At 53.7% G+C, this 22,283-nt stretch overlaps 6 protein-coding genes across 6 annotated transcripts; 2 read left to right on the forward strand and 4 right to left on the reverse strand.

Moving 5' to 3' along the window:
- Positions 1-18: 18 nt before the first annotated feature.
- On the reverse strand, positions 19-1,395 carry K452DRAFT_300558 (uncharacterized protein; the record flags this gene model as incomplete). The annotated part of the gene is made up of 1 exon (XM_033542343.1): positions 19-1,395. One exon carries the CDS (start codon positions 1,393-1,395, stop codon positions 19-21), a length of 1,377 nt encoding a protein of 458 aa, XP_033394685.1.
- A 750-nt stretch (positions 1,396-2,145) lies between these two features.
- Positions 2,146-3,283, reverse strand: K452DRAFT_78876 (uncharacterized protein). Its single transcript, XM_033547147.1, has 2 exons — positions 2,639-3,283; positions 2,146-2,578 (listed from the first exon to the last, which is right to left on the reverse strand). The coding sequence occupies exons 1-2, from the start codon at positions 3,159-3,161 to the stop codon at positions 2,217-2,219; spliced, it is 885 nt and encodes a 294-aa protein (XP_033394686.1). The 5' UTR covers positions 3,162-3,283; the 3' UTR covers positions 2,146-2,216.
- A 3,251-nt stretch (positions 3,284-6,534) lies between these two features.
- K452DRAFT_78885 (uncharacterized protein) lies at positions 6,535-7,831 on the forward strand. Its single transcript, XM_033547148.1, has 2 exons — positions 6,535-7,566; positions 7,620-7,831. The coding sequence occupies exon 1, from the start codon at positions 6,831-6,833 to the stop codon at positions 7,551-7,553; it is 723 nt and encodes a 240-aa protein (XP_033394687.1). The 5' UTR covers positions 6,535-6,830; the 3' UTR covers positions 7,554-7,566; positions 7,620-7,831.
- A 1,261-nt stretch (positions 7,832-9,092) lies between these two features.
- K452DRAFT_300560 (uncharacterized protein) lies at positions 9,093-13,459 on the forward strand (the record flags this gene model as incomplete). The annotated part of the gene is made up of 2 exons (XM_033542344.1): positions 9,093-9,128; positions 9,185-13,459. The coding sequence occupies 2 exons, from the start codon at positions 9,093-9,095 to the stop codon at positions 13,457-13,459; spliced, it is 4,311 nt and encodes a 1,436-aa protein (XP_033394688.1).
- A 3,057-nt stretch (positions 13,460-16,516) lies between these two features.
- Positions 16,517-17,461, reverse strand: K452DRAFT_290076 (uncharacterized protein). Its single transcript, XM_033540938.1, has 2 exons — positions 17,296-17,461; positions 16,517-17,221 (listed from the first exon to the last, which is right to left on the reverse strand). The coding sequence occupies exon 2, from the start codon at positions 17,043-17,045 to the stop codon at positions 16,806-16,808; it is 240 nt and encodes a 79-aa protein (XP_033394689.1). The 5' UTR covers positions 17,046-17,221; positions 17,296-17,461; the 3' UTR covers positions 16,517-16,805.
- Positions 17,462-18,576: 1,115 nt separating this feature from the next.
- K452DRAFT_232948 (uncharacterized protein) lies at positions 18,577-20,485 on the reverse strand (the record flags this gene model as incomplete). Its single annotated transcript, XM_033537271.1, has 4 exons — positions 18,577-19,568; positions 19,627-19,945; positions 20,014-20,219; positions 20,278-20,485. The coding sequence occupies 4 exons, from the start codon at positions 20,483-20,485 to the stop codon at positions 18,577-18,579; spliced, it is 1,725 nt and encodes a 574-aa protein (XP_033394690.1).
- Positions 20,486-22,283: the final 1,798 nt, after the last annotated feature.

The following is a 22,283-nucleotide window of genomic DNA, read 5'->3' on the forward strand; positions in this document are numbered from 1 at the left end:
CACCAACTACGCACTCCTTCACAAGCTTAGCATGCGCGGCCTTTCCCCCTGAAACCCGCTTTCACTATCACGGCCACGGTCCGCATCCTCCTCCACCGAGAATTTCCGCTTCGATTCCTTGCCCCCCAACAGCGAAGCCCGCGACAAGGCGCCCACGCTCGGAGAGACCTCCTGGCCAGGCAAAGTGCGCTCGTCATCCGAGCTGTCGTCGTCGGTCAAGAAGGGCATGTTTCCCCTCCGTCGAGCCACAAGGCCGACGTGGTTCTTGACTTCCCGCTCAGCCGCCTGCGTTGCGCTCGTCCCCGTCCCGCTGGCCGCCTCGTCGCCTGCTCCGTCTTCGTCGTCTCCGCCCTCAGTAGACCGATCCTCCACTTCGCCATGCACATACCCCCACCGGCCCACCAGCTTGACCTTGTCCTCCACGCGCGCCATGCTCGACAACTCCCTAGCCACGGCGTCCCGCTCCCGCGCCCGCTTCATGTAAGCATCGTAATCGACGCCGCGGCTCTTCATCTCCGCTTCCTCGGCGCGCGCTATGATGCTGAACTCGCCGTGCTTGTCTAGTCGCTTCCAGCGCCGTAGGATTGGGCGGCCTTTCGGGTGCGGCTCGGTGACGAACTTGTAGTTCGTGAGAGCGGTGTAGCGCGGGTCAGCGGGGTCGTCGCCGTAGATAAGCGGGTTGAGGTTCGGAAATGTGGGCTTGGGGCGGTGCAGCTTGGTGGCGCTGCTGGGGCGGGAGCCGGATGTGCGGTTTGCGCGCGCTTTTGGTTTGATTGGTGAGAGGCTGTGGCCGCGGCTGTTGCGGCGTGTGTCTTTCTTGGGAGGCTGGGGTGTTGGGACGGAGGGTTGTTGTTGTGGGTTAATGCTTGGTGTCTGCTTTGTTTGCTGTCTGTAAGCACTGTCTTGAAGACTTTTGGTCCCGTTTGGTCCATCTCTGCCAGACGCCGTCTGCTCCGTTTTCTGGCTCCTGGGGATGGTAGCATTGGTCCTGTCAACCTCGTCAAAGGCCTCATGCACTTTCTGCGCCTCTACCCAAATGACGTCTTTGCCGCCTCGCTTTTCGATCATCTGCAGCAGGCTCCTAAAGTTATCTTCCCGGATTATGGCCTGAAAGACGGTCGCCGGCAGTGAACCTGCTTCACCACGTTCGAACTCTTTGTCGATGCTTTCCTCATCCAGGTCCCACAGGACCCGGAGTGGCCATTGTAGCTGCCATCCTCGGGCAGCAGTGATGTTGTTGGCTAGGGCGAGGCGTCCGATGGCCTTGTTAAAGTCAGGGAAGGTCAACGTTTTGGCCACCTCGATAACGTCTGTTCGGCGCCTGGTTTTGTCTTCCCGGTTGAAGACGACGAGGGCAAGGAGAGGCTTGGCATCTGGTGTTTCATCCTCTTCCATGGTGATGGTGGTGTTTTTCGCTGGAGTGTTGAGGTCTTCTTTCCACGGTGATGGCGATGTTCTCCGCACGACAGCTTTCCGCGAAACCCCTGGGAGAGCGTTGACTGCTGCGTGAAAAGATCGAGGAAGCTAACGTGTTGAGAGCTGGGAAGGAGTGAAGCTGCTGTAAAAAGCTGATAGAAAAAGGAAGTAACGACCGAGCAAGATGCTGGGAAAAAGGATGCTTGAAGCATAAGCTGCCTTCATCTCTCAAGGCAAGATTGATCAACAGCTTTTGATTTTGTATATGTTCATGTTTTCCCGACGATAGAATCGTTTTTGTCGCTTTTCATATCCGATGACTGTCTCTAAAATCTGTATCAGGGTGTTCAACCGTCCAATCCAATCCGTCAAGTCCATGTCTTGGTGGCGGACGGTAATCCGTAATCCCTTACAATTCAACCAGTAAGTTGGACTAGGGACGGGCGTCTTAGGTTCAATCCGATAAGAACTTACCTTATAGAAGGCATAGTATAGGGAAAGGCGCGGGCACATACTATGGGACGTATTAGGTATACCTTCTTAGGCCTAATTCGGCATATTACCCCTCAATACCATCCGTATTCAATTGTCCTGCCCCGTACTGTTTCAAATCCATCCCTATACCACCTTCGATCCGCCACCGTCCCTGTAAAACATGAATGGGATGGACGGAATGGTACCCTTATTAACAGGGCCCCGTCTGATCTGTTCCGTTCTGCTTACAAAAATGGACGGGACGGATCAGATTGAACATGGATTGGAAGGATGAACCTCATCCTCATCGGATGCAATAACAACCCTCAATCGAGTATACCCTCCCCAGTATATTCCGTTCTCCATCTAGGCCTCGCTGCATCCACAAACTCCCTAAACTCTATCCCCTCCCGTCTTAGATTTCTTCTAAAGTCCATCTTCCTTTTCCAGCTCTCTGGTGCCCTTGGCCCTTCACGGGTGGGAGGTATATAAGATTGAACCCATGCATGAAAGACGCGGATGCCCACCACCGCAACAAGCCATACGAGCATGACAAGTCCGATGAGCGCAAATGATATCACAACAAACCACCATATGTTCTTTCCCGTACCGTTGATTTCTTGTATGTTCATACCGAAAATCGAAGATGCAAGACTGATGGGCAAGAAAATAAAGGCAAGAACGGTCACTGGGGTTTGAGGCAGATTAGCTCAAGTCTACAAAAGGAGGATACTGAATTTTTACTTACACAATCTGACCCGCTTGCTTCCTGCAATCTGTTCGCTTGCCATGGCCATACTTCTGATCGAACTTTCCGTGGAAATCAAGTTCGATAGAAGCTCAATTCTGTCCTTCAATGAAGAGATTGATGTTTCAAGAACTTCAAATAAGACTTGACGCTCGCTCTGAATTTCTAGAATCAGAGACTTGGTGTTTGGGTCGGTAGTGTCGAGTGTGCGTTCTGTAAAATCCTGTATATGTCGTGTTGCATGTTTGCCATGGCCGAGAAGGCCTCGTTGACTACGTAATCCTTTGTATACCCTCTCCGGTGTGTCTCCAAATTGTTCTTTGTGATGATAGACAAGTTCTTCCCACTTTTCAATTTTATTTTCGGCGTATACCAAACTGTATCTCTCTGATCTCATTTGTATCTTGGATAGACAGTGGATGCAAGCGAGCAGAGCTGGCTGTTTTCTGGATCTCGAATGTTGACGGAAACAAGTCATAAAAACTTTTTGAAGCTGAAAAGCCTCACGATCTGCTGGATTCATTGATAGGGTCGACTGGGCGCCTTTAATTTTATAAGCATTACTCTTCACACTGATTTTATTTTCAACACAATTTAAAGCCGTTAATATATTACAAAAGGGAGGGTGCGAACTATGTAAAGGCTGTTAAAACACTTGCACTTACTCCTATCATGTGGCCTAGAAGGTCTCGCGGATGAATCGAAAATGCTTGGCCGCCCATTTGTCATCGGAATAGCTTGAACTTCATCATCCATCCTGATTAGCGTTACCGGATACATATGTTGGAAGGGGAAAAATATAATAGCTAAAAATCACCAGTCGTTAGCAAACAAAACTGCGATGGGAAAGCGAACATAGGATACTTACTAGTATCGACATCTTGTCCGTCCCAACTTTTTCGGCCGAGATACAGTAGATGGCGACTAGCCAAGAACAACTGACCGTCGGTAGGCCATGATTTCCCAAATTCGCCAAAATGGGACTCCGGGAATAGCACATGATCGAAAACAATTGGATCAATACCCAACGTCATCCCCAGGTAATCAATGATGAAGTAGTCAGGATGAATTTTAGTAATCACGAAAACGATCCGGTGGACTGCTGTCTTGGCAGATTCATCCAGTTCTTGCTTGAAAGACTTGAGTTTCTCTTTTAACTGATCAGTAGGTTCTGAGCCTCTGTATGCAACATATGCTGCAACGGAAGCATTCCACTGCTGAACGTCGCCAGTTACATCAATAGCGCTTATTGAGCTGTTGCCAAACTGGTTGAAATATGGCTCAATGGAATTTTCGAGGTATTCTCGCAGACGCTTGCATTCGGGCTAATCCTTTTCGATATGGCGTAGGTACTCGAGGTATGAGTTGAACTTGTGTCCGTCAGGTTGTTGAGATGGTGGATTTGTGGTTGGTGTTGGTGACGAGGGGCCTGGCATGGTAACTGAGCCTTGTGATGCGCGATGAGAAGGTTGATTGGTTGAGTGTGGTGGTGACGACGGAGCGGACATTCAGACTTGATCTTTTAAAGCGCGATGAGGAAGTTCCTGTCCTGTATGTAGGTAAAACGTGTTAAAATTAATACGAAGCCGAATAAGAAGAGACAAAAAATCAACGTCGCATGAGTAGGTATTTCGCGGGAGCCTGCCTTTAAGCCAACCATTTTGCCACAGATCTATTTAAACATTTCCATACTTCGTATGTGCAATCAGCCGTGTGTATGTACGTAGAACCCAAAGATGCCATAGCTGGTGAGTATATGCAGCCTACACCGCGTCCGATCGATAATTCAAAAGCCGGCTTCCAAATACGCCACGTTCATTTGCTTTTTTGCCTGGCTGTGCACGAGGTATTGACGGCCTTGAGGTGCTGGCTGTCGGAAGCTTAAAGGTGGTGTAGGGCGTAAGACTCGCCTGGGACGCTATCGCTGCCCTGGATATTCGTCAATACAACTGCGCACTGTCAATTAGACATCTTTTCTGGCTTCTGGGTCCCAAGTCTCTGGAAAACCGCTTGCGCAGAGGTCCTGATCATTGCCCAACAGGATGCTCAAGGCTGTGCTTATCGTTTCAGCTGTTCTGCCGTGTGACGGGCTGTTTCGCCGGCCTTTTGCCGGTCACGGGTTAACTGGGAGCGATCTCTTGTGAGGCGCTCGCGCTACGCGATCAGCCAATGTCAAGCAGATGCCAGGATGCGCAATTGACCTCTCAAAACACGGAATTCCAAGCTCTTTTGCATGAGACTTATCCTATCGGAAGGTGAGCGTTCGGCGTTCATGTGCCAAATTGATTTATCTCGTGAAAGCGCGGCGCAATGGCCAAGAGAGATCTGACAGCTCACCAACGCAGCAACGAGCAGCGCAGCGCAGCGCAGGCTCAACCCCATTGACGTTCCAGAATGCGTCAGAACTAATATAAGGGCGGAGATGAGCAGCGTGCAGCCGGGGCGAAAGCCATTGGCGCGCGCAATGGGTGGTAAACATATGCAAGTGGCTGCGTTTGATTGATGTCTCGACGGGCGGCACAGGGGGCTAGGCCACCGAGGTTTCGTGAGCCAGCATAGTGTTCCAGGAAGTAAGGAAAGAGTGACGGGCTCGTTCCCCAAATTTCTCCAACGGCGCATCCATCGGGGCCAAAAAAGAAAAGGTGAGGTTGGCGTCCCCAGCCATCGCAGCCACCGGCCCAATTGGAAACGCGCGGTGCGGAGGACGTGGGCAGGTGGGACCGAAAGCGGACGTGTGCATGATGGGCGCGCCGGACACGAGGAGAATCCAATGGCCGGAGCCCACGACGAGGGAAGGTGGAGACGCGCGATCAGGCGGCGGCAGCAATGGCTGTTGTGCAGAGAGAGGGTTATGCGGACCTCGGGTGTTGGCCCTTCAACAGGGTAACGGTGTGCGATGATTTGCAGTGGCCTGGGGAGAGCTGCCTTAGCGCGTCGTGGGCGATCGAGGGCGAGCTTGGGCCCCAAACAACAGCAACCGCCCAGCCGCCCACTTCGTCTCCACCACCTGGCCTCCGACTCGCCAGCCTACTTGTATTCCTCGTCATCCTACCCTTCTTTCATCCTCTTCCCCCCTTTCCTCCATCCCTTCTGCAGCCAATTGCGCGTGCACCCACCCGCAACACCTCTCCGCGACATAAGATTGTGACGCTGGCCCCGACCACGCTTCACTCTCTTCCACCGCCCGCTTCTTCCCAGATAAGGAGCCAAGAAGTTCTTTCTTGACTTCCTTTCGAATTGTTCTTGTAACGGTTCGAGAGGGCTTCAAGAAGAACGCCGCGACTCCGTCAATCTGGACTTTGACGCCCGCGTCCCGATCCCCTTCAGTGTCTTCCCGTCCTCGTACCGGAGCGACGCTGTCACAGCAGAAACAACAAAAGTCAAGGTAGAGAGCGAAGTCAATCTACCTGATCAGTCTTCGCGCGTTGGACGGGAAGGTCACCTCGAAGGACATCCGCCCAAGGAACGCCACTTCGAAGAAGAGGTACGCGTCTACGAAAGAGACCGTCATCGACCCGCCGTCCGCCGTGAGGAGGAGTTCCACGTCTACGAGAGAGAGCAGACCCCCCGCTACCCGCCTCCGCCTCCACGTTCCTCTCGTTTTGAGCTCGACGTCGACCGGCAGTCTCGGTAAGTCTCACGCCGCTTCCGGCAATCCCCATGCACAAATCGCGCACACGAGCCGCTCCCAGCCTCCAAGACCCCTGTGGCTCCCCTCTAGCCGGCGCCAATAGCGTCATTCTACCCCGTTTGTTGCCAGGGCGACTGGTCACCGACTTTCTTAACCGCCGCCCCATCCCGGCCTCCCCTGCCATTGATCATTTCCCTCCGCTGACTTGATTCCTTCGTTCCCCATAGCTACCAAGCGCCTTACCAACGCTACGACGAGGCCCAGATCAACGTCCAGGATCGCACCTACGACCGTGAGTTCCAAACCGTTCACGGCCCTCCCACCACCTACGGCGACTCTCAGATCGACCTCACCGAGAGGGAGTATCGTCAACGCAACTCGGTCCCCATCGCCGAAGACTTCACCCAGGCGTCCCGTTACGCCGCCGGCTCCTTTGACCAGCAACCCCGTTACGGTCAGCGTGCCGAGTCGTTCGACGGCCGGTACTCGCAGGCCCACTCGGATCGAGTAGACGCTACCGCTACTCGTTCCACCGTCGACCCACCCAAGCACAAACGTGACATGGGATATTACGACGACGAAGGCCACTATCATAGCTTCCGTCACGGTCTCCACAAAGCCGCCGATCGCATCTTGCACCCCATCCACGGCCACAGCCACTCCGCCCACCACCACCAGGAGCACGAGCCTCACCCTGACCGCGAGGAAGTCTTCGTCAAGGAAACTTACACTGCTCCCTCGCCCGCCCCAGTCTCTGCTCCTGCCCCCGCTCCCTCCAGCTACTACCCCGAACCTCGCTCATCCCGTCGCTACTCAGAGCCTAGCGCCATGTCTTCTCCCAACTCCATTACCATTCCCTGCCATCACGTCCGCATTGGCGATCTCCTGATCCTTCAGGGCCGCCCTTGCCAGGTGATTCGCATCACGACTTCCTCCCAGACTGGTCAGCACCGCTACTTGGGTGTCGACCTCTTCACCAAGCAGCTTCATGAGGAGTCTAGCTTCATCTCCAACCCGGCCCCGTCGGTCGTCGTCCAGAACATGCTGGGCCCCGTCTTCAAGCAGTACCGCGTGCTCGACATCCGTGAGGATGGCCGCATCGTCGCCATGACCGAGACGGGTGACGTCAAGCAGGGCCTGCCTGTTCTCGACCAGTCCAGCCTGTCCAAGCGCCTTGCTGACGCCTTCGACAACGGCCGTGGCTCCATCCGTGTCCTCATTGTCAACGACGCTGGCAACGAGATGGTCGTCGACTACAAGGTCATCCACGGCTCCAGGTTGTAGATGCAGCTTAACGGTAAGTTTGGTCTTGATCTACATTGACAAGCGACAGCACTGACATTGCGCTAGCACATCACTTTCCTTTGGTTATGACAACCCCTCACGACATCTTGGCTTCTTCGGGACCGAGACATCAACGTGTTCATAAAATTTTTCATTTTTCCACTGCATCTGCCAAGCGACTGGCTGACAACGTCACGTGCTGATAACCACGCCGGTCTCTTGGCTAGTTGACTTCACACCTTCCTTTTTCTACCCCCTTCTGACGATTTATGCTTGCTTCCGTAACGCGTATGACATTCTGGCGCAGTCAAAAAACAGTACTTGAGCCACATTCTTGTGTGCCCAGGTGACACTGGCGTCTTGATGGCAGGTTAATGAAGGCACACGCGATGGATGATTGGGATGAGGGAAATTCTGGAGCTGGTATGGATAGTTAATGAGACAATGTGTTTGCTGGACTTTTCTGTTTGCTCCGAGCTCCGTGCTTGTACCCGTGCGTACTCTACGCCCCTGCGTGCGATAAGGTGAAAAAATTCAAAGCACGAGCGGCATGTCTGATCCAACGAACAAGAAGGCAACGATGCCTTGTCTGCTCTGGCTCTGGGAGCACAACAGCACGCAAGGCTCGCGCAACCACCCGTCTCTGTATCGCGACCTGCATGCCTATTCTGCTGTCATTGGTCGCGCTGGTGTTGCTGCCCTTGTCAATTAGCGGCATGAGCTGAGACACGGCTTTGCTTGCGTTTTGGCCTGCTACATACATGGCGTACCTATCTAATTCCAGGTCCAGGGTCCACGCAGACAGAGACGTCTGAAGAAGGACGTGCGAGGCTTGATCTTAGGGTCTCGGGACCGAATTCGCATTGTCGATCTCCGCCAATCTAGCCGCAGCTGTGAGATCTTCAGACGCCGGCCCCGGATTTGTCTTGGAGATTGATGCGTCTGGGGCCTAGTGGGTGTTGTGAGTTGGCCGCAAACGTGGAAGGGCTCGTGGGGGGGCACGTCAGCATGCAGCAGAGCGGATCGCGGGTGGCTTGCAGTGGAACTGGCCGAGCACGAGGGAGACCTTAGTTTAGCTACAAAAAATATGTCCAAGGCTGAAAGAAATTAAAAGCGATGACGATGGGGTGAGAGCGAGGCCTGTGCTCTTTTTGGCTTCCCTGTGCAAATCTCTCCAAGGGAGCTGGCATCCAGACTTTCCGTGCCGCTCCTCCACATCAGCTTGAGTAAATCACTGCTCTCTTGCTTCTCCAGTCTCCACCCCTTGCCTTGCCGCCGCCGCTGCATGCTCGAGGCTGTTGCTCCTGCGTGCCATAGCGCTTCGGCCCAGTAGCGTCTCGCTCCTTTTGTCATCACCGTCGCCTCCCGCGCCGCCGCCATCGACCCATTGGCGTTTGTCCAGCGCATCCACAACCCCGAAGTCCATGACATCAACCCGGTACACTTGTCCGCGCTGCCGCACTTTTCGCCTTCGACTCGCCTCTCTACGCCCACGCCCTGCTATGAAGCCGCTGCGCGCTCTCATCGCATCAAGATAACATGTTCAGCAGGCGACGCCGCGCGGCGTCCAACCCAGTACGTCCTCACCGCCGCATCCGCGTCCGCATCGCCGACTAACAGTAGCATCGCAGCCTCCGAACCGGGGTGTGGTCACCGCGAATCCCACCGCTGCTCTCGCCGCAAGTCAGGCCTTTCTCAAGAATGCCAACTCTAACGCATCCCTCTCTTCCGCAGCCGCAGCGGCGGCTCTGCGGTCGCATCAGTCCTCTCCCGCCCCGGTCCATACCATCCAGACAAAGCGCATGCAGCGGAGGGCCTCGGTCGCATCTGGCGCAAGCGCTGCGACAGCCCCTACGATGCAGCGTCGCATGAGCAACGGCTCCATGAGCGACCGGACCTTCCGCTCTCCGTCGCCGGCCCGCTCCAGTGACAACGGTGTAGCCGCGGACACGGATGCTCCACCGGTCCCAGCGATACCGAGAGATATGTCGCCCATGCCGAAAGGCAAGCGTGCAGCGAGCGCCGACCTACCTCCCATGCGCGTGGCTTCCCCGAACCCGAGGAAGCCAGGGGCTAGACCTATGAGCGTGGATGCAGGCAATAGGAAACCGGCCTCGAACGTGCCTCAAAGAAATCGTGCTTCTACGTTGTCGCAAGTGACAGAAATGGATGATTCAGGTAGCCAAAAGTCTATCAATTTCTCCCGGCCCATGTCCCCGCGGGTCACGCCCACGCCCCCAGCAACTCCTTCACCCATCAAGACGAGCCATAGCGGCTGGTACACTACTCCAGTGGTAAACGACGTGAAGCCGAGGGAAGAAATTGATACCAAGACACCTTTTACCGGTAAGAAGTCAGCTTCCGGAACCACCGGCTTAGAAACGTCGATACACAACGCCGCGAACCAGCCCGTGAAAAAGAGGAAAAAGAAAGTGACATCTGGTGGGGAAGGAAGTCATTTGGCTGGTGGGACAATGGGTGCCAAGCCTACTGGAACCGCCGTGGATACCACTGCCTCAACGCCTAATCGTCCAAGAACCCCTTCGTCCACAGTGGCCGCCCCAGCTGTTCCCGACAGTCCGCAGAGCTCCGAGCTTTCCGACTCTTCCGACTCGGAAGGTGTCATTTCAGCAAAGCCGGCGGCGCTTGTCAGACAACCTTCAACAGTTATGGAGCAACCGGAAGCAGAAGAGCAAGCAGAAAACCGGAAGGTCGTAAACAAAGCAAAGAAAGTTCGACCGAAAGGGACACCCGCGGCATCGAGGGTTGCACCGGCAAAGGCGCATGTTGCAGAAATTCAAAAGGCCAAGGACCCAGTGAGATCCTCGAAACAAAGCCTAGTTGTAGGAACGGATGCCGCAACACTGCGTGGTGCAGGCCGAGGCACGGGCCATGAAAGACAATCATCTTTAAGCCCAGGACGTCAAGCACATTTCGTCAATGGTTTGGTGGAACCAGCTAGCGGTATCAAACATCAGCCGCCACCGCGCTCTGTATCGCCAGCAAAATCAGCTCTCAAGCACTCACCATCATCTGCAAGGACAGGCTCGCCCATTCCCTTACGCATGACCCAAACGCCATCTGACGTCGGGTCAGATACGGGGTCAGAAAGAGGGCCGAGTCAAAAAAGGAAAAAGAACGTTCGTGTCAGTTTTGATGACGGTGCCGTTGCCGATGATGAATCGCCTTCCGCGCAACCCACTGGCCTTGAGTCCTCTCGCTGGAGTGGCAGGACCTTACGAGGTGAAGAGGAAGACCTGGACGAAATCATGAAGCCAAGGCCAGCATTGCCAATGTTCGGTAGTGTTCGGAGAGAGCGCAGAGATCGAGTTGAAGAATTTCCTCAGAAGGTTACTGAGACTGTAACACCATCAATGTCTAATTCTGTTAGCACGGTCGTCGAGCCTATGGAAGCATCGACTGACCAGGTAGTAGGTGGAGTTCTTGCGGAGAACTTTGCTTCGGGGAAGAATAATGAAAGTACTGTAGCACCGGAGGTCGCCCCTACTGAGGCTGTTAATAAGGCCTCCGGTGCGGACTACAGCGCAGATGAAAAAGAGATGGACTCTCTGAGGAAGAACGATACGGACCCCGTTGCTAAGGCTCTTGAAGGCGAAAACTCGAGATCCGTTGACGTCTCGGAAGAGAAGCCTGACGGATCAGCATATGGAGATTTGATGGATGTGCCTAGTATTGCGGTGCAACCAGCCACTCCCGGAACGGAAGTCGAGACTGGAGAGCTGCCATTCGAAATTCCTGGCTCATGGTCTGGTGACGAGGAGCCAAAGTCTCGCAAAGGAGCCCCGTCAGATGGCGGCCCTGGTCCAATTGAGCCGGGAGTTACGCTCGAGCAGTACCTTGAAAGCGACGGTGAGGAGAAAGACGAAGAGGAGGAGGAAGAGGACGGCACCGACGACAACACCGATGATGGCAGCGTTTACAGTGATGCCGCAGAGTCTCTGGTGGAAGGAGAAGAAGCCGGTTTTGCTTCACTCAATGCCATTGTCGAGAGCCCATCTATTGGTACGACTGCTTCTCCTCCCGAAAGCCCGGAGGCTGCCCAAACAAATAAGGCAGGGCGCGGAGACCAGATCCGGCCACCTCAGAACGAAGCGAATTGGGACCAAGCAAAGTCATACTGGAGCGGCCTCAACGCACAGCGCAAGTCTGGCACAGAGGATATGACAAGGCATGAGCCCTTCGAATCGGAGAATGGGCGCGACCTGGAATCGGAACCTGCGCTGAAAGAGAAAAAACCGAAGAAAAAGAAGAAGGCAACGGTTTTTGTCGAGCCAAACAACGCGACATCGCCTGCGGCGGCTCGACAAATGGCTCCGAGGCAGCCCCCGAACCAGTCAGCTCAGCCGAAGAAGTCGGCGCTCAAGTCGAGTATGCGCGCCCCGAGGCCCGCAGAACCTGTCGAAGAGGCTCGGCCTGTCCGCATGCGTGCGTCTATGAGGGATGCACCTCCTGCGAGAGAGGGCAGTATGCGGACGACTATGAGACAAGGGCCTGCGAGAGAGGGAGGTATGAGGTCTTCTATGAGAAGTCCGCCTCCCTCCAGAGAGGGTGGCATGCGGACGAGTATGAGAAGCCCTCCCACTGGTCTTGCCGCTTCCCGATACAGCGACACTGCTATGGAGTCGCGTGAACAGAAGGGTGCCCTGCAAAAGCGGAACATCCCTATGTCTGCTCAGAAGCCCGTGCCAGCGCCCACTCGGCGGAGTGCAGCCAATGTAGTGGTGCCCCAGCAGAGGATGTCTGCGACGATGCCCGCCTTGGGTCGGACGCTCTCTAACGACTCCGATGCATCAGTGAGCAGCTTCAAGAGGGCGCGTCGCCCTTCTGCTGTGAACGATGAGGGCCGCTACAGCATGCGTCGCAGCATGCGCAACTCTGTGTCTGAGGCACCTACGATGCGGTCCAGGTCCCCCGTTAAGTCTCCCGTCCCTGGAGCTTCTCGATCTTCTCGTCTTAGCATCCGCTCTCTCTCTCCCACAAGCAACCTCTTTGGTCGCCGTCCACTCGCTGCCCAGAACCAAGACTCATCCTTTCCCACCCTCCGCTCCTCGCAGCCACCGCCCGCCAAGTCCGCACGCTTTTCCATGCCTGCCAAGTCTAGCAAACAAAGCAAACCCGCCAAGAACACATCCACGCGTTTCAAGTCCCGCTTTGCCGACTCGGACGATTCAGATGACGACGTCCCAGCGCTGCCACGCTTCCGCTCCCGCTTCGCCGATTCGGACGACGAGTCGGATGATGAGGCTATGCATGCAAACCTCAGACCAGTGCGCGGTATCCCGCGAGCCGCCGGCCAGGAAGACGGCGACTCAACAGACCTGGAGGAGGAAATGGAAGAGTCCGGTACATCGCGGCCGCCGACCTCAGGTACGGCCCCGCCGCCACCACCACCCGTGCCCTCGAGCCAGGACATTGAGCGCGCGCTGCCGAAGGGCGGTCTGCGCGATAGCAAGTACGCCCCCAAGAACGACGCTGCCACGCCTCGCAAGGAGAAGCGCGGCTTCTTCGGGCTGGGCAAGAAGCGCCAGCAGCAGCGGCCCAGCACGCCTACGGGCACGGCTCCCGCCACTGCATCATCATCCTCGCCGCAAACAACAAATGGCAAGCTCCAGCGCCGCGCAGCGTCGCAGCCGCCAGCTCCGAACGACCACTGGCCGCTCACGTCGCTGCCACCGCCGGTGCCGCCAATCCCGGTCGACGAGTCGGAGGCGAGTGAGGCCCGGCCGGAGACTTCGGATGGGCTTGGGTTCCGGCCGAAGCTGGCGAAGCGGTTGAGTGCTGCTGGGGGCAGTGAGAGGGGTGTCAAGTCTAAGGAGGTGTTGGGAAGGAGTGGCAAGAAGAAGAAGTTCGGTGCGTTGAGGAGGGTGTTTGGGTTGACTGACTGATTGATTGGTGGTAGTGGGGTAATGGTTGGTAATGTTTAGTGTCTGTCTGACTGTGCTTGTCTGACTTTGTCTTGTCGTGTTTGATGACCGACGAGATGAGCGAGACGGACAAAGCAGGCGAGGCAGGACGGGGCTTGTCGCCATCGCTGTCTGTATACCTGCCTGTTTACCTGCCTCTATCATGACAGGCTGACAGGTTTCTCTCTCTATTTTTCTTTTTCTTTCATCTCTCTTCCTCTCACTTTACTTTCCTTTTCCTCATCGGACATCTTCCCTCCTACCGACTTACCTGACTACGCATGTCTTCACGCTTTCATATTTCTGTTTCTTTCTTATACTACACCTAATGCCTTCTACTACCTACTACATAATCACTCTTTAATGGCATGGTATCTATGGGGTGGGAGGGGGTTGTACGTCTTTTGCTCTTCTTGTTTTTCTGTTTTATAGAAGGACAGATGGTTGGACGGGTGGGTGGACGGTACACGAGTAGTGCAGCCGCTACGGCGGGACTCGGGGAGGAGTTCAGCGCGCTTGCTGGCTGCTGGTTAGTGGTGGCGGTGGTATTGTTGTTGTTTTTACTTACTTGATATACCCTCACTAGCGTTCTTCAACGTTCGCTGAGGCTTCTGGGGCTTTGGCTTGCTTGCTATATACCACGACACCCCCTCTCTTGCTGCGCCGCCGTTGGTGGTGTGCTGGGGTGGAAGAGGGGTGTTTTTGCGTTTTTGTTGGCTTGGTGGCTTTTACGCTCGTTTGATTGGTGGATTCTATTTGATTCTGTATACGAGTGTAGGATTTATTGATACTACTATACCACGCATATACATGGATTTTTCTGTTGCTAGAGTTTCTTTTGAGGGTTTGTTCTTGACTCTTGACGTGGATCACTTCTTTTGTTTCTTCCCGCCCCTCTTGCCATGGATGTAGGAGTTGAGGGTTATGTCTAGCTTCACTGAATGATATGTTTTGTGCTAGCGCAGTGAAAATAAAGATGGCTTTTATATGTTTTATTACTATTTATCGCTGATCATACTTTAGGTTTCAGATATAGCTAAGGCAGCAGCAGGAGCTTCAGATAGCTACATCCGGAAAACAAAGCTACCCTCGATAAATTCAGAAGTACAGACAAAAAAGACGGCATGTTCCAAGAATACTCGGGCATTGGTGCTCTATCCGTTTGAAAGAGAAGCAGGTTATAGAAATAAACGAGGCTCTGACCATAGACGTAGCAGCGTCACACAAATACCAGTTAAAATTCCAAAGAAGCAAGGACTTAGGACCGACAAACAAGTCAACATCAACAACCAACTCAGAAAGGAGCTAACCATACTCGACAACACGATAACTCGTACGACGCAAAGCTCGACACAAGCGTGTGCACGCTTTCGCCAAGAGTTCTCCACCTGCTTCTAGCAGCGATGATGATGATGGCGCCCATTGCCATCGGCGCGCGGTGCTGGTCAGCGGCGCCGGATGGTGATGACGGTGGAGGATATTGTGTGCGGCGCGGCGAGGTGATGGGGGAGGGGACAGAGGGAAAAAGCAGCGTGAAACAGGCAAAGGAAACTGAGCATGCGCATGTACTCGGGGCTTGTATGATGGTATTGATGCGCGCATTGGATGGGCGGGTAGGCAGTCAACATGGGTGTTAAGATTACCCTTTTGGGTAGGTTTACTTTTTGCCACATTCGCTGCAGCTAAAAAGCACACACAAACACAGAAGAAAGAAAGCGAGCAGACGCGCAGGGAATCCCCAATCTATAATTACCTACCAACGTATCAACACACAACCACCAACCACCAACCTTTGCTCCAAGTCCACGGCCCGCTTCCTCCACGCCTGCTTCCAGCAAGCAGCAAAAGAGCAAAAAGACATAAACATACGGCAGCTGGGATTCGCTAGTGGTCACCCACCTAACTACTAATCAGCCGGTTCGCGGCTTGTGTATGGCAGAGCGGACGGGATGCCCAATTCTCCGCGACCTATGGTCGTATGTGCTAGAAAGAAATGGACCATTTGAATATATACCGGGAGTTGCTGATAATGATGCTTAGTTGGCATTTTTGTTGCCTAAACTTTTCCTAATACTGTTGCGTGGTTGAGTGGGAAGGAGCGTAGAGTGAGAAATGGATAAAGGTTTAGAGGATTTGTTGTATGCTGTTTATATCTATAACGTTGTAGCCACAATTGTGTTGTATCGCGTATAGGATATGCCTAGTACATCGGTTCATGAACTCCGAAACGTAGTAGTTCGGGTATTCCCGCTGCATTTAAATGTCTACAGTTATCCGATGGTATAGCCAGCCGGGGATAGAGAGAAAGATAGTAGAGGAGCCAACTACATCTTATGCTTTCAAAACAAGCTCCGCTCGAGCATACATTTCACCGACTGGGTCAGGTCTAAGCAGTGCTTCCACAGAAGAAACATTTCCGAAAGAGAGATCGAAGACAAACAACTTCCTCACAGGCCCAGACAAGCCGAGCACAGCAATGAAGAAAAAGAAAACCAAGCCAACCAGCAGCAAAGAAGGCATTTGTTCGCGTCAGCCCGCAACAGTGCAATACAAGCGACACAGTGGCGACGACGTCGCAGCAAAAAGCCGCGCAGCCGCCGCGCGAGGTCCAAAAACTAGTTAATCACGAATGCACCTCCGTAGAGGGCTTTTAGCGATTAAACTAAAAAGAACAGATTAGCCAACATCCTACAATAATGGCTGGAACGGCCGCAAGAACGCTTACCTAAAAAGAACAGATACTGCATTTAGATCTAAGCCAAGAGGCAAAGAGAACTGGAGAAAAAAGACGGAGGGAGGGAGGGGGGAGGGGGTTTATATACACTGGGGGTTGGGGCCGTGCGTGCGTGGTGAGGTCACTGGCGAGCATTCTGGAAAGGTATGGAAGGTTGTGGAAGGTTCTGCGTGTTTGAAGCGGCTTTGTGTGTTATTGTGATTGTTTGGGGAGCGTGGCTCACCCTTGGAGCTTCTCTTTCGCCGTACGGTTAGCAAGCTATTCTTCCCGCTGCAGGTCGCGATTACTCCATATCCACATGAACAGGATCGATATCATGAAAATTGGACAAAGGAGTTGCAAAAGTGTAAGAAAGAGCGAGTATAAGCGCGCAACGTCTCCTTCTTTCTCGAACTGAAACCAGTGAAATCAAACACACTACTACCTACCCGCATCTACAGCCTTGCTACTGCTATAACTCCGCAGTGAACGCAAAGGGCATGTCAGTAGAATCTTAAGGACCTCTACTTCCAGATACTGCATACATCATTTCAAACCAACTTCGTATCTACCCATCCCCATCTCCCAACATTCTCCTACACACCCCTTATTCCCTTACCACCCACGCCCCCAAAAACTCCTCACAACTACAACCACGACAACCCCATGCGCGGCCCAACACAATAGCGGCGGCGCAGGCAGGAAATTCCCGCCTGGAGTGCTGGCGACGTAGATGGCGAGGTGAAGTGCCAGTGCGAAAAGGAGGCCTAGGGCTGTGTGGGGGGTGTTTGGTTGAGGTGTTTGTATCTGTCGCGGTGGTGGTGGAGGGGGAAGCGATGGTTTGGTGCGGGACATTGCTTGGGTTTGTGTGTTTGTTGTTGTTGATGTTGTTATTGTGGTTTGGTGTTTGCGGTCGTCGTCCTTGTTGTGCTTTGCGCTTGCGCCAGGATGGCTGAATAGATGGATGGATAACTGAGGTGTAGGAGGTAGCGGCAGTGTTCGTGCGAGTGTGAGTGCGTGTGCCTAGATAACTAATGCGCAGTGAGCAAGCCAAGCAACCAAAAAGCAAGCCAACAAACAAACAAACTGAGGAAGGGGAACAAACCACAAGTCTTAAACAAGCAACTCACCAAGCCAAGGCAGGCTCAAATCCCCAACAGTCCTGCAAAAGAACCAGTATACAGTATGTAGGATGTGCCCCGACACAACCGCAGCAGCCACCCAGTCCTTTATACCAGCGCCCAGCCACCCCATAACGCACAACCCCGCCCAAAAACCCCAACAACCATAAAAAGCCCTTCTGGCCACGTACACCTCACTCCAGCAGTAGCAGCAGCAACAGAAGCACCACCGTATCCATATCCATATACGAGGCGCGTCCGTGCCTGCAGGCAGCAACAATTGCCAGAGTGCAGGATAAACCATAAACCAATCCACCCAATCCATTAGTTTAACTGTAAGGAATATAGCCTAATTAGGCATGATTTAGACTGTCTAGTTATACGGTTAAATAGACTCTAATCGGTTTAATCATACCATACTAAAGTATTTTCGCTTCCGGCTTCGTACCTTCGTACCCGCATTCTTACCAATTTATAGACAGGTAAGCGCCAAGTTAAATCCGATAAGGTCTCTACGCGTCTATAACTATACAACTAATACTATACGCAATATCCCGCCCTAATATAGAGCTACTCGCTTTTGATTATGAATAAGTTGGGTTAAATGTAAATTAGTCTGTGTGGGTAGGCGATGACCGTGTTTCTTTCGGCACAATTAATTTAGTATAGTTTGAAAGGAGTATTAAATTAATTCGACTATACTGGGATTGGCCTGTTCCGCACACTGATAATTCAACTGCACCTCCTACACACACACACAGCCAACCACAGCGCCCCAAAAGCCTTTCCCAAGCCCTATCATCCACTTACGCCGTACTGTGTCTTCTCTTCTTTTGGTTTTGCGTAGGCAGGTTAGTATGCTGAGGTTTGTTGTTGGGTTGGGGTGGGGGTTGTCTGCGGTTTAGGGAGTAAAGCTTTCTCCTACTCGCCCCGTCTGTTTTCTCTACCACTGCATCAGAAACCACTACACCATCGCCTATCTGTCCCGCTACTCGACTATCACCAAACGCCCTTATCATACAAAAAACCTTGTTCGGTTAGCTTCCTACATAACCCTTTCTTAACTTTCAATCGCTGACGCTTCACTTCACACACACACACACCTCATTCATCGAGACAAACAAACAAACAAACAAACAAACAAACAACAAGCAAGTCATAACCGCAATCATTTAATTATCTATCCTCGCAAGCACGCTATCCGTAGAAATCGTATACAAAAGCCGCAGCCCAGTTAGCAGCAACACACCAGCGCCACCCCACCCCTAGAACAACCACGAGACATAGCGATCATAAAACGTCGGGCCATGGACTCTCTTCCGCGCCGCCTCGGCCGCCAAAAACTCCTGCTCCTCACGATCGATCTCCGCCTTCCCCGACCAAAGATCCGCCGTCTCAGGGCGCACCATCTCGGTATGATGCCAGAGCTTCCAACCCAGAACCATGAGCGGAAACAGCGGAACACCCAGATACCCCGTGATGAAGTTCTTGTAGTCGAAGTCGCCGTAGTCGTCGCTGTGCGTGAAGACGCTGAAGTTCTTCGTCAGCGCGATGAGCACGCAGAAGAAGAGCGCGACGTAGCTGCCCGCAGCGCCGAGGGGCGAGACGTAAGCCAGGGATTCGCGGGGCACGTTTTGCGCTTTGCGCGCGCGCACGAAGAAGATGTGCGTCACCAGGATCGAGATCCAGGTTAGGATGCCGAAGATCGTGACCAGGTTCACAAAGTACCCGAACACGACTTTGCTGTCGTCGGCGACGTTCATGTATGCGAGCAGGCAGAAGCAGCTGCTTAGTCCTAGCGCGTACACTGGCACTCCGCGGTTGTCTGTGCGTGCCAGTATCGCTGGCGCTTTGCCCTGCGATGCGAGCCCGTAGATCGTGCGCGACGCGATGTAGAGGTCCGAGTTGCTGGCGCTGAAGACAAAGATCAGGATACAAGCGTTGACGATGCCGGGAAGCGCCTTGATTTTTGCGAGTTTGATGGCGACGACGAAGGGCGAGGCGGCGGCCGAGTTGGACTTGTCGTTCGCGAAGGCGAGGTCGTCGGAGTTGTAGGGGACAATCATCCCGAGCAGGAAGACGGAAAGGCAATAGAAGAAGATGATGCGGAAGAAGGTTAGTTTGATCGCTTTGGGGATCGTGCGTCGTGGGTTTTGCGCTTCGCCAACTGTGACGCCCACGAGTTCGGTGCCGAGGTAGGCGAAGACGGCGTTGATCATGCTGGCCCAGAAGCCGAGGAACTTGCCTGAGGAGCCGTCTGCATTGGAAGTTAGTGGTTTGCGTTGCTTTTTGCGAACGGAGGGGGAAAGCTTTACCCATGATGTAGGGCGCGAAGGCGCCGGGGTCCTTGTAGTATCGGAACCCGGTGCGGTCATGGGTAGGGCCGCCACCGAGTGCGAGGACGAGAGATAGCAGGATGATGCCGACGATGACAACCACTTTGAGACTGCTGAGCCAGAACTCGAACTCGCCGAAAAAGCGGACGCCGAAGTAGTTGATGGCCACGATGACGACGAAAAAGACGGTGATGAAGACGCCTGGATTTACTTTTTCGGGCGGACACCAGTACTGTATCACCAGCGCGGCGGCAGTGAGCTGATTTGGCGTGACGATGATGTACTTGAACCAGTAGGTCTGTAATGTAGTGTCAGTTAGCTGCTCGAAACTACTTGTTGTCTCCGTTAACACCGAAGTCTACTTACGTAGCCGAGGGCAAATCCGAGAGCAGGGTCGACGAATCTCGTAGCATAGCCAGCGAAACCGCTACCCAGAGGCAGCCAAGCAGCCATCTCGCCCAGGGCAGCCATGACGATGAAAACGAGAGTGCCGACAAAGGTGTAGGATATCAAGATCGAGGCCGGGCCGGATTGCGCCAAGGCCTTTCCGGTTCCAATAATCAGACCAGTTCCTAGTGATTGTTAGCAAGGAATTCCTACGCCGGTTTGCTTATTCAACCCAAATCTCACCTAGAGCTCCTCCTATTGCTATCATCGTAATGTGCCTAGCTTCCAATCCACGATGAAGCTTCGTATGACTGTGCGGTTCTTCCACGGATCCCTCCACCGCGGGCGCATAGCTTGTATGCGCCTGGTACTCCTCCTTCCCCAGCTCATGATCATGATGGACGCCAGGCTCGTCGCTGCCGGACGAGCTGCGCCGATTCCAGGCAGCCATTATTGTGGAGATTCTGGGTGATTTGCGCCAAATGCTCGGGAGACGCGGGTGCGCGTGTAGTCGTTCTTATGTCTCGGACCAGGGCCCTTAAGCGCAATGGCGCGTGACGATGAGGTCGGTGGTTGCGCTTCCCAAAGCGGCAGGCAGCCACAAAGCGCTAGCCCGTAGCGGAGCCGGTAGACTTTGCCCTAACAACAACCTGGCCGGGTCAGGAAAACCAGAGGGCACAACTCGTGTCTCTTGGTTCTTGGAATGGATGCACGTGAGGTGAGTGCTGCAGCAGCTGCGCGCATGCGTCGTCTCAGAGGAATCTCTCGTCAGCACGGCGCACCAAAAAGCCGGTAGCTGGTGATAGGCGTGGACTCGGAAAGGCCGAGGAACGTGACCGGATGAGACGAGGTAAACAAGACGGAAACAAGGCTGGCAGGCTCACTCACGAGCTGAGCGGCGGGAAGCACGTCAACTCTTATAGTGAGCGGCCCAGCCCGGCGGCGGCGGCCGCCATGTCCAGCATAACTGCAGCAGCGTTGCCGCCTTCTCGTGCTCAGCCAACCTTCCAGAAGCAGATAAGTGGCGGCGGCGCCCTGTGTCACGGTTACATATCCCCCATTACTGACAGGCGGAATTTACACTGAGATTTCTCGCACGCCAAGCCGCGATACCAAGCCCGCTCCGACAATCCGTTTGGCGTGATTTGCTGATAAGGGCGGATATTCGTTAGCTGGCTGCTGCAGTCACGATAGATAGCCGAGCGGGCTGGGGTGGTTTTTGTCCGGGGAGGACAGACAGACGGCTAGGCACGGACGGACTCGCCCGCCCCAGCGTGACCGGCGTGAACATGGTGAGCGGCGGGCAGCAGCAGCCTCAGGGTGGTGGTGGCACCCGGGCTAGAGGACTAGGTCTAGCCACCAGGCGGCCTGGCGGGACGTTGCGCGCGTTGGGCATTTTGCTTTTCAGCCGGTGTCGAGGTAGAGATAAGCCCCAAAAGGCGGGGTTGACGGCTAACCCTCTTTCGGCTTTGAGCCGCCGGAAGCCGCGCGTATCTTTCCATCTCACGCCTTGACGTTGACTCTCGTTGGATTCCTTAATATTTGGTGTTGTGCCATGTCAGGCGCTCGCCACGCCATCTTTCGTGGCGGTCGCGGCGGGCGCGGCGGGCGCGGCGGGGAGTCATCACTGGACGACATTCGATGGCTTGGAGATGCTGGTCTGTCTTACCGCCGACTTCTTCCGTTGAGGCTGATAACAGTAGAAATTTCGAGATGGATTCGTTTTCATTGACATCTCTTATGGTTTGACGGAAGCCATTTTCCTTAGTAGTAGGAATAGGCCCTGCTCGAACAATTTCCTTTCCTTTCACGCGTCGACCCTCTTGTTTCCATCGACGACTCAAAATCCAGCATGTAAATGAAACTCTGTCTCTCTTATTTTAGCATGTAAAACCTATCTCTGTGTTCATTTCTCTATCAAAAACATCAAAAACACCAAGCGCCACTCGGCAAGTCTTTTAAGTCAAAAGAACACACCACCAAAAAAACAAAAAAGCCAGTGACGCCCGTTCAGCACTTACGAGTAATCCTTTCCGTTGCGAGAAACTAGAAAGTCTACCAAGGACTAATAAGGGAATCGAACGCACAAAGGCGAGCAGTAATAACTCAGGGTTATTTAATTAAACCGCTGGGCCAGGGACGCTGGCTTTGTTTTAAGGTTCGCCGGATGGGTATTTATGCTACCCTTCAGAGTAGCTTTCACCGACGGTGGGCATTGTTCTTAATTGGTAAGGATGGAACCTCGTAGA

Source organism: Aplosporella prunicola (genome assembly GCF_010093885.1).
Source record: "Aplosporella prunicola CBS 121167 unplaced genomic scaffold K452scaffold_21, whole genome shotgun sequence".
NCBI classification, from domain to species: domain Eukaryota; kingdom Fungi; phylum Ascomycota; class Dothideomycetes; order Botryosphaeriales; family Aplosporellaceae; genus Aplosporella; species Aplosporella prunicola.

What these genes read in the sequence shown, in the direction of transcription:
- K452DRAFT_78876 (XM_033547147.1), bottom strand. Translation starts at nt 3,161, where the DNA reads ATGAATCCAGCAGATCGTGAGGCTTTTCAGCTTCAAAAAGTTTTTATG. An exon ending in AAGCAAGCGGGTCAGATTGT is followed by an intron (nt 2,579 to 2,638) that starts GTAAGTAAAAAT and finishes CTCAAACCCCAG; the next exon opens with TGACCGTTCTTGCCTTTATT.
- K452DRAFT_78885 (XM_033547148.1), top strand. Translation starts at nt 6,831, where the DNA reads ATGGGATATTACGACGACGAAGGCCACTATCATAGCTTCCGTCACGGT.
- K452DRAFT_290076 (XM_033540938.1), bottom strand. Translation starts at nt 17,045, where the DNA reads ATGTCCCGCACCAAACCATCGCTTCCCCCTCCACCACCACCGCGACAG.